Raw genomic sequence first — 10,757 nt, 5'->3', positions numbered from 1 at the left:
TCTGCATCTTTAAACGTAACAAGCTAGTGCTTCATTCCTTGCCACCGGGTTGTTGAGAAGCAAAACATGAATAACAATGCAACTTTTATTCAGACACCAACTTCAAATAAGCGACCGAAATGTTTAGTTTTCAGTACAAGCGCAAACTGGACAACAACTACAGAATGCAGACATCTGGTTAACACTTCAAAATTAACCACCAAGTGTAGATATAAAGTGGCAGTATAGGAGTTTATCAGGTGAAATGTTCTCTGGAATGAAGGTCTAGATTAAAGGTTATGGTTACTTAAAGTTAACCCAATGCTCATAGTACATAATTTTCCTAATAATAATCCTTTTGTCAAAAATTAAACAAGAATTAAAACCTAAAAGCAACCTAAGAAATTACTCAGGACAACAAACATATTTAAATCTGCATACATATGTTTTTATTCGTAGCTATAACTTGTGATTTGATCACCAAGCATTCACCAAGGACAAGCCGAAGGAATAAGTTAACAACGACCATAACAGGGCTTTTGCTTCAACTTTCAATAGATGGTGCAATCAGACGACATTATTATCACTATGAAAACAAAAGCAGATGTCACATTTACATGTAGACAAAACAAGAGCAATGCTTTGAAAAGAAAAGGGAAATTAAAACAGCTTATTCAAAAGCAGTAACAGTATCCTGATGTTAAATCTCATTACTGTAATCTTAAGTCACAACATAGTTACAGACCTTTTTTTTCTCGTGATAACATAGTTACAGACTTACAGTTGGGTTCTAATTAGTTATATTGATGGAGTGCCATACCAACTGGATAGCATAAGGTATGTTGAACTTTTGATTGGTATCTTCTGGTACTCTGAAATCTATAAAAGCCTAGCCTCAGTTGCTTCCATGCATAAATCAACAGCTACAAGCAAAGAGAACTAAACGCAAAAGCAAAGAAAGAGAGAATGACTTGCTTCATCTCAAAAGGGTGTATTCTAGTCATTCTTCTTCTAGCAATTTGCTTCGTTAGTGAAGCTCAACAATGTCGTCCGAGTGGAAGAATCAGAGGAAGGAAACCCCCTCCTGGACAATGTAACACAGAGGATGACTCTGACTGCTGTAAAGCTGGAAAAATGTACCCAACATACACTTGCTCACCACCAACATCCGGTAACACTCGGGCATATCTCACTCTTAACAGCTTTGAGGCAGGTGGTGACGGAGGAGGCCCATCCGAATGTGACGGCAAGTATCACAATGACAACACTCCGGTTGTTGCATTATCCACCGGATGGTACAATGGTGGATCAAGGTGCCTTAACAACATCAGAATTAACGGTAATGGGCGTAGCGTGGTGGCCATGGTGGTGGATGAGTGTGACTCTACTGAAGGATGTGATGCAGACCATGATTACCAGCCTCCTTGTCCAAACAACATTGTTGATGCCTCAAAGGCCGTCTGGAAAGCCTTAGGCGTATCTGAGGACAACTGGGGTGGCTTGGATATCACCTGGTCTGATGCTTAGTTACAGTACAGTTTGTCCGGATTGTTGCTTGTTTTGTTTCTTCTCTACAGTTTCATGTTTGCTTGTATGGTCGTCTACTTGTGTCTATGTATGTGTAATTTTATGATAAGCATGTTACAAAAAGTTAATACAGAAGACTTCTGTTTATGTGAACATACTAACTTATCTAAATAATCTGAGGATTTGTAAGCATGCAATGCTCGATAATCCAATCTCTTACCCCAGAACATTATATTTTGTTTTTTCAAACTCAAATTTGCCTAGCTAGTGTCAATTTAACATCTCTTCTGCTTTGAGTATTGCCAGCTCTAACTGTTTTACAGCCTCAGCAGCATTTCTGATTAAAAAAAAAACTCAGAAGAACACAATATCAGCTTTCTCTAGAAACTATTTCATCTGTTGCAATAAAATTGAACTTAAATAACTTGAAAGGACATATAATCGGATTCCGACCAAAATGATATCTTCAACATATTGAAAGTTTACTGGTAACACTGAAACCATTCCGTCCTAACAAGGCCCTGCGCTGCATAGACAACTCGAACCACGTTCCCAAATTCATTTTCTCCTCATTCCCCAATACAAACTTGCAGCACATGAGATTTTCAGCCATCTGTTCTCAGCCATCCCATGCTGCTGAAGTGCTGATAGCAAAATTCCAGAAGAAATATTTTTTCTTCATTACCTAGTCAGATTGTCTCACCTCCTCTCTCCTTTCATGAGTTCCATCTAGCCATCAAATCCCAACCAAGCTCTCTTTCTGTAAATGCAATTCCTTTCAGTTGGAATGAATTCAACAGTTCCTTCAAAACTACTAATGGTCTGCCAATGAGGTAGAACTACTTGGAAAAGAAAATAAAAACATATTTGTAGTTAAAGATTGCAATGCACTTGCCATGTTATTGTCCTTGAAGTCCTTACTGTTATTTCTTTCCCATGTATAACGCAAATGTAGGAGCAGCAACATGTCATTCTAATAATTCTACGAACCTTCACTCTATTTGTATAACAATATAGAGGCAGTCGCTCAATCAGGCACCAGACCAGAATACCTGCACTTCACCCCAGTCACCTTTCTTGTCTGCCAAGGCGTTCCAAACAGCTTTGGATGCTTCAGCAATGTTGTGAGTGCATGGAGGCTGATCATGTTCTTCACACTCTTTTGGCTTTTGGGTTTACAGTGGTTTGAAGAAGTTGGATCCTAACTAGGCTATATATAGAATATGAAACAGCTAGCTAGGTAGCTGGTTTTGAATATCAAATTACTTGTTAAGATCACTAATTACTGTATAGATTACTCCAAACTCCAAAGATGCTTTTATTAATGAAACCAGCCTCAACCTAATTAGAGATGCATTCATGGTTTATGTTTTTTGGAAACTCTGATTGCTAAAACCAATTCTTGATGTATCTGCTCAAACTTAACTTTTGACATCAAATTTGATATGAAATGGAATTTTTCTAATGAAGTTAACAAAAGATTGTAAAGAAGAACATGACCGGAATGTGAACAATGTCCCAATAAATTTTCGTCCTGACAAGTCATGTCCTCACTGTTCTTTTCTTCTTCACATATTTAGTTATTTACTTTCATAGAATTTCTGCTCAAGAAATTTGAAGCACATTTGCAGGACAAATCCCTCCACACCGATCACCTCCATCGGTCTTCAACTCAGAATATATAAGGCCATGTTTTGACAACTAGAACTAAAATTTGGTCCTTTTGTTTCTACAAATCTTACTATAATATACTTTCTCACTAGCATATGCAGTAACTATTAGATTTGTTTCTACAGATCTTACTATAATATACTTTTTATTATTATCTGTTATTGAAAGGTTCATTTATGAAAATGAAGATTACATCGAGTATGGATACAAATGCTTCCATCCTCCTCGGTCAAGCAACCAGAATTCAAGGAGTACTATATCCACAACTAAACTGATGATCTAAAATCTTTATCAACACAATGAGGAAGCCACACTGGTCCAAACTCGTAAACTTTCATTTCATCAGTCATTATGGAGATTAGCAGACCTGCATACACAGTCGATTCACTTGATCTCATTAATTAAAGAAGTTAACTTCGAAATGATTAAAAACCACCAATATTGATTCAATTTTATGAAATTAGTTATGTTGATGCAATTCTGGCTAAACCGCAAGCTACAGGAACCTCATCAATACTATATCTCCCATTGTTTCAAAGACCAAGAAGGGTGTAGACTAACGTGAAGGCCAAGACAGGCGAGGAATAAGTTAACAAAGAGCATAACTAGGCATCTGTTTCAACTGTGATTAATTAAATGAAAAAGTTCAGGCGACAATATTTTTGTAAGCACGAAATAAAGCAGATGTCACATTTAGATGAAAACAAAACAAGAGCAATTCTTTGAAAATACAATAGGGTTCCATTACATCATTCAAAGGATGTGACAGACCTGATGTTAAACCTCACTATTGTTGTCTTGAGTATTCACAGAAAAAAAATTACTATTAGGGTCTTTCCTACACTGATGGAGTGCCATACCAACTGGATAGCAAAACACTTTTCATTGGTATCTTCTGGTATTCTGAAATCTATAAAAACCTAGCCTCAATTGCTTTCATGCATCAATCTACAACTAAAAGCAAAGAGATATAGAGGAAAAACAAACAGAGAGAAAATGGCTTGTTACTTCTCAAAAGGGTCTGTTCTAGTCATTCTTCTTTTAGGAATTTGCTTGGTCAGTGAAGCTCAACAATGTCGTCCAAGCGGAAGAATCAGAGGAAGGAAGCCCCCTCCTGGACAATGTAACACGGAGGATGACTCTGACTGCTGTAAAGCTGGAAAAATGTACCCAACCTACACTTGCTCACCACCAACGTCGGGTAACACTCGTGCATATCTCACTCTCAACAGCTTTGAGGCAGGTGGTGACGGAGGAGGCCCATCCGAATGTGACGGCAAGTACCACAATGACAACACTCCGGTTGTTGCATTATCCACCGGATGGTACAATGGTGGATCAAGGTGCCTTAACAACATCAGAATTAATGGTAATGGGCGTAGCGTGGTGGCCATGGTGGTGGATGAGTGTGACTCTACTGAGGGATGTGATGCAGACCACGATTATCAGCCTCCTTGTCCAAACAACATTGTCGATGCCTCGAAGGCTGTCTGGAAAGCTTTAGGCGTATCTGAGGGCAACTGGGGTGGCTTGGATATCACCTGGTCTGATGCTTAGTTTGTTCGGATTGTTGCTTATGTATTGTTGTATACGAGTGTGTGTCTATGTATGTATGTGGAATTATACAATATATATGATATTGAAGACTACTGATATTTACTGTATAAATGGTCTTGATTACTTTTACTTTCTATGTTTTCCAATGAAACTAAACTGTTAGTCATTTATCGCATGTTCTTTCTGGAACTGGCATATTCATTCACTAACAAGATGCCATTTCTTTGTCTAATTTTGAGGAATTGTATGTATGCTCGACAATTTAAAACCTTAAAATCAGTTCAAATCATCCTACTTATATGAACATAATTTCCCCTAAATCACTTATTTTTTCAACTCAGGTTTGATTGGTGTCAAATTAATTCGATAGAAAACTCCTAGTTTGACTATACAGAATTACAGACATTTCTTGACAAGCATACATTTCAACCTTTTATCATCCTAGAAAAAACAAAATTTATTTCATCAAACTGCACAAATATTGAAGTGTCCAGGAAACACCCAAACCATTCTATCTTAAAACGGCACAGGCAAAACAGTAGCCTAAGTATCTAGGACACAGCATCCCATAGACGACTCTTCCAACCACTTCCCCGGATCTCAAAAACTCCTCATTCCCCAGTACAAATTTGCAGCAGTCTAAAGAGGATGTCAGAACTCAGAACTATCTTTATACAGTGGCTTAGCCGTCCCATGCTGTTGATCACAAATTGCCACAAGGAGTGTCTCCCAAGGATATCACCTATGAAGTGCTTTTACCCAGTCAAATCGCCCTCGCCTCCTCACTCTTTCCATCTACAAACCAAATTCCATCTTATATAAGTTATATTTTATAACTGAAATGGCTTTGTGCTAGAATTGAGATTTCAAAAGATCCTTCAGAACTCCACATGGTCTATCCATAGGGAAAACTACAGGAAAAATCAAATAAGACTTGATCTGACAGTGCTAAGTAAGAAGGGCCTGAATATACATGGCACATGGATTGCAACGCACTACCCATGTTTGTAGATTAAAAAAAAAATCCTGTTGCGCTATAGAAGATACTATATATTCTTGCCAGATTACTAGCTGACCAGCCCAATCCAGCTACTTAAACAGGCCGAAAACTAGATCCAGAAAAACTGATTATCCCCCAGAAATGTAATGTTTCCCTTGAATATTTGAAATTTTGTTAAAGCAAACAAGTCATTAAAAAAGTGAATGCAGAGAACAATGAACAAGAAACCAGCAAAAAATCAAAGACAACAGCAACCACCAAAACTTCGGCATGCTTCTAATTTCCATATGTATTACCCTCGTTATACTAATCTTCAGACCCAGGATAGAGTTAGACTTTAGGGGTAAATTGCACTATCACTAGAAGTCATTGGAAAGGTGAACACACAGAACAGTGAACAAGATATCATCAAGCTTTAACCAAGAAACCAGCAAAAAAAAAATACAAAGACAACAGCAACTACGACTCCAAAACTTCGACATGCTTCTAATTTTAAAAATCTGTATGTATTATCCTTGTTATACTAATCTTCAGACCAAGTATAGAGTTAGAGTTTAGGGGCAAATTGCACTACCACTATTCAAAACATAGGAAAGTTTATATATATTGTCACTGACAATGAATACTTGGCAATTGAATTGTAGTTCAGAGGTCCAAATTTATCATAAATTTGTAAGTCATTCATCAAAGATCATTCAAACAACACAAGAAGCATGTGCATTACCATATCTTCTTAATTTTAAAGAAACATGTGCATAATCCTTCATGCCCTGTAACAAACTTAGACTTAGGCTAGTAATTTTACTATTCCAAAATTCAGAAAGATGGTAAAAAAATCAGAAGCTATGCAGACTAGCCAAATGAATGGTAGTTATGAGATCCAAAATCATTATAACTCGTAAGTCATGCTCAAAATAGCCGATGTTATAAGAAAACGGTAAATAATGAGCATACCAAACAGTTTGTAGGACTTTCACAATAGATTTTGTCAACGACATTATAAATCTATATAAATGCACAAACAATTAATCATTTTTTATTAATTAATGTAAGATGCAATCACCAGAACCTATGATTCATGAAACTGTGGTGGAACTTTAATATTTCTCCTTTAATTCTTTATTCTTTCTCTCCCTTTTTCCTTCAAGTGTTATGTGTGTTCTTTCCAAGACTAAGATCAGTTTCAGGTGCTCTACAAATATTAGAGTCACTATGATATACTTTAACTGATAAAGTACAAGTTAAATAGAGCAACGACAACAGAAATTGAGTTAATTTGTTACCTTGTGACCTTTACAGCAGGAGAAAATGAGTCCAGTTCAATAACTCCCTAATCCTCACTCTTTGCTTTAAAACCAAAACTGCCTCCATATTCAATCCCAAACCATTGTTGAAGCCTCAAAACCGCTGAAATCTTCACCCAATTTTCCATCAGCCTCTTATCTGAACAGGATTGCATAAATTAGATCCCTCCTAATACCTGAATCTCTTATGCAACTCATAATTAACACAATGGTTCCTGTAACAACAAGACTAACATCGTAAGAAACTTCTATTTTAATTTAATAGCTAAATACCATTCTACACATGTAGTAACCAGAAAAGTGTTATTTTGAATAGGAGACAACAACAACAACTCAGAAGGACAACAATATACCTGAAAAATAGATTTTCCAACTACCCTTGGAAACCTAATGCCTGGATTTCTCTCAATGTGCACATAAGGACACAGAACTACTACCTAGCATAGGTCCTTTCTGTCGTTGGATGGAGGTTCAAATCCTAGATCTATTGCAGACCACAGCGAGATTATAATAAAGCCACAATTAAGAATAGGATGCAAAATGAATGGTGATTTGGAGATCCACAAACCCACAAATCATTGAAAACTTGAATCATAATTCATGGCTTCATAAAGGTTGTCTTTGTGAAGTTCTGACACAACCACCAGAACTACTCCCAGAATTTCACTCCCCTGTAAAGGAATAAAGGGGCAGATCAAAAGAGAAAGTTGATAGCCTTCAAAAAGAAGGGAACCTAAAATGATGACGGGAACAATAACAAAGATTATGTCCTTTATTATTTTTTATTTTTTATCTGAATTGAGCAGTGAACACGTGGTAGATGGACACAAAAACAAAACTTAGCTTGTGTTAATAAATACAAATGCTAATTCATAAAATTTTCAGAAACTTCAATATCACCATGTTAGTTCTCTACTTTCCCCTCCTTCCAGCCAAACATGTATCATTATCTTCACTTCCTCGGGTGTTCATTAGATAAATAACCAAATAAAAGGTCAGGCACACAGTAAACACTGCAAGTGCCTATGAGTATTTGATAACCAAACCTCACTACGATAAAAGTTAAAATGTAAATAAATAAAATAAAGACTTATGTCTAATTACCTTCTGGCCACTTGACAATGCAAAAACAGTCCATTTACTTGGCCAGCTCCTCATTCAAGACAGCGACCAATGCTACTGTCCAAATCATCCTGGATCATAGCTACTCCCTTTATTCACAAAAGAAATGTCCAGCACCTCACTCCAATCAGCCTGAAAAAGATAATTATAAGATCAGATCCCAATATCTGAAACAATCGTGAAGCACATAAATGTTGGAATGTTTTTTCACAGCAATCGCAAGCAGATGAAAGTTCTACAATATCTGGATAAGTTCATTTGAATCAGCAGTTGCAAAAGCCAAACTTGTTTCTCTGTTTCGTTGTCATTCCTTTTTCTTTTTTTTCTTTTTTTTTGTCCCTTCAACCTACTAGTCTACTACACATAAAAGTAGGATGTAATCTAAACGGTCATTGAAGCATACCTAAAGTCTGTTTCTTCTCAAGAGACTGCTTCCAGTTTACATTCCCAAGCACACTGTTTGCGCATGTTTCACTCTAGAAATGCTATCCACCACTAATTCCTCCATCTCCATGGTAATTTAGACATAAAGAAACACATGGAGGAAACATTGAAGTGAGAACAGGAACTAGCGGGGCAAAGAGTTTTCCTATTCCCTCATCTTCACTCTCCCAATCCCTGTAGAACTGGACTAATATAGTTTTGGGACTTACAGAATTATTCCAAATATCTTGGCTGTTCATCCCACCTCCTTTCATTACCTTCCTAACTCAACAATGAATAATCTCTTCTATGTTTATATATCTTTCCCACACAGACAACGGATTGAACCTCAGACCTTCTTTATGGAAGTCAAGTATTCCCCAGATATGGATTTCCCTAGTTTGTTGAGGAAACAATTCTCACAATCACTAGAAGGCATGAGAGGTGATGCCACAGCAATAAGAACAAAATGTTCCCCATTTCCCACATCTATTTCGTATAACTCATCAAAAACATCTCGAAACTCATGGACCAATGTCTTGTAAAATGATGTGCTTGAAGGAATAACATTTACAGCCAGAATCCCATCATCCGAGAGAATTGATCTGGCTGACAAAAGGACATGCTTCCTAGCAAACTCCAACGGCGGAGCAATCAGACCATCCCTAGCATCACTTGCATCCAAATCAACAATAATCACATCAAACTTAGCATCAACATCATTTCCACTGCCCAAATCACAACCCTCCTCTACCTTACAACAAGTATTAGCTAGTTTATCTATAAACTCCAATGCATCTCCAACACAAACTTTAACATGCTCATGATCTGCCAGTCCAAAATACCGCCTAGAAACCCTTAGCACCTCCTCGTCAGCTTCAACACCCACAACCTGAAACCCCAATTGAGTTCTCAAGAAACCAAGCAGAGCTCCACCCCCAACTCCTAAACACAGAGCCTTCGGCCTTACCCCACTTCGAATCCTTCCCTCAATGTACGGTGCAGCCAGGCTCAGACTTGCCACCATAGGAGCCAAATAAGGATGCACTAAAACACTATCATCTACACTAAACTCAGCTTGCCCAATTCCGACAGAATCCAAACCAAACCCGAGTTTCGGAACAATACGAACCTCAGTCTGAACCAAGTTGGGCATTCTCTTAAACCTCAAACGCCTCCTGAACTCCCGACCACCTCGACATTCAATCTCGACATCCTCGACGACCATTTCACCGACAAAAGACCCGACACACTTGTCCAACACGACACTAGAGATCAGACCATCCTCGTATCTCAAAATGGGTATGTCGGGAATGCCGTGTTTGAAGCAAAGCTTAGGAGACAGAGCAAGAAAGAGAGGCTTCAAGCTCACCCCGAGTTCTTCGTCGTCGTCAAACGACGTGTCGTGTCTGAGGAAGATTGGGGGAGAGTGGGGAGAGGTGTCGCCGACGAGAATGAGGCGGGCGATGGGTTCGGGGGAGGTGAGGAGGAGCTGGAGGTGGCCGGAGTGGGTGGAGAAGATCCAGTCGGAGTGGCGGTGTTTGGGGACGAGCATCGCGGCGACTTTGGGAGGGTCGGCGGTGGGGAGGAGGTGGGAAGGGGAGTCGAGAACGGCGACGCGGAGGAGAGAGGTGGTGGAGGGAGAAGGGTTTGGGAAAGTGAAGGTGGTGAAACGACAAGGGTGTATGGTTTCGAAAGTGGTACTCTCAATCGCCATTTTCGTAAGGGAATTGGTATTTCTGTGTGTAAGAACTAAGAAGGGGTTTGTAATATAGAGTTGTAGACATTTAGTATATACTAATTTTTAAGTTTGGGAGTTACTGTTCATGCCACTTTTATCCTATTGAAAACTTTTCGGCGCTCTCTTATATGTATCTCTCTGCTATTATCGTTTTATTTGGCTCTATAAACTAGCGTCAAGGGTTTGAGCTCCTTATGTTCATTTGATTGATATGCCTGTGAAAGTTATTTGGGATTTTAATTCAGATTTGGAGTTGCAATTCGGTCACCTTTCTTTGATTGATTGACTTTCAATCGGGATAATTAACTCGCTCCTAAACTTTGATAATCTGGAATTAGGCTCCTCATCAGCAGTGTTATTGAATCCATGTAAGTCCTTCGAAACTTGGCTAATCTTTCGTTTTATCTCCGTAGCTGCATGTTTTTTTGGTGTA

General features: G+C 38.3%; 3 protein-coding genes across 8 annotated transcripts; 2 read left to right on the top strand and 1 right to left on the bottom strand.

Moving 5' to 3' along the window:
• The first annotated feature begins 929 nt into the window (after positions 1–929).
• Positions 930–1,716, top strand: LOC126802079 (putative ripening-related protein 1). Its single transcript, XM_050529621.1, has one exon. It carries the CDS (start codon positions 946–948, stop codon positions 1,504–1,506), a length of 561 nt encoding a protein of 186 aa, XP_050385578.1. The 5' UTR covers positions 930–945; the 3' UTR covers positions 1,507–1,716.
• A 2,442-nt stretch (positions 1,717–4,158) lies between these two features.
• On the top strand, positions 4,159–4,839 carry LOC126802081 (putative ripening-related protein 1). Its single transcript, XM_050529622.1, has one exon. It carries the CDS (start codon positions 4,174–4,176, stop codon positions 4,732–4,734), a length of 561 nt encoding a protein of 186 aa, XP_050385579.1. The 5' UTR covers positions 4,159–4,173; the 3' UTR covers positions 4,735–4,839.
• Positions 4,840–5,070: 231 nt separating this feature from the next.
• Positions 5,071–10,300, bottom strand: LOC126802070 (uncharacterized). 6 transcript variants are annotated; one of them, XM_050529604.1, is made up of 5 exons: positions 8,564–10,300; positions 8,143–8,292; positions 7,392–7,709; positions 7,018–7,253; positions 5,071–5,645 (listed from the first exon to the last, which is right to left on the bottom strand). In XM_050529604.1, the coding sequence occupies exon 1, from the start codon at positions 10,298–10,300 to the stop codon at positions 8,933–8,935; it is 1,368 nt and encodes a 455-aa protein (XP_050385561.1). In that variant the 3' UTR covers positions 5,071–5,645; positions 7,018–7,253; positions 7,392–7,709; positions 8,143–8,292; positions 8,564–8,932. The 6 variants fall into 6 exon arrangements, with proteins under 6 accessions (XP_050385561.1, XP_050385562.1, XP_050385564.1 ...); XM_050529605.1 differs by having other exon boundaries at positions 5,071–5,529; XM_050529607.1 differs by having other exon boundaries at positions 7,018–7,177.
• Between the last annotated feature and the right edge of the window lie 457 nt (positions 10,301–10,757).

Source organism: Argentina anserina, chromosome 7 (assembly GCF_933775445.1).
Source record: "Argentina anserina chromosome 7, drPotAnse1.1, whole genome shotgun sequence".
NCBI classification, from domain to species: domain Eukaryota; kingdom Viridiplantae; phylum Streptophyta; class Magnoliopsida; order Rosales; family Rosaceae; genus Argentina; species Argentina anserina.
This window is presented reverse-complemented; position numbering and strand designations above follow the sequence as displayed.

Excerpts from the sequence above, each read along its gene's own strand:
- LOC126802079 (XM_050529621.1), top strand. The coding sequence starts at position 946 with ATGACTTGCTTCATCTCAAAAGGGTGTATTCTAGTCATTCTTCTTCTA.
- LOC126802081 (XM_050529622.1), top strand. The coding sequence starts at position 4,174 with ATGGCTTGTTACTTCTCAAAAGGGTCTGTTCTAGTCATTCTTCTTTTA.
- LOC126802070 (XM_050529604.1), bottom strand. The coding sequence starts at position 10,300 with ATGGCGATTGAGAGTACCACTTTCGAAACCATACACCCTTGTCGTTTC.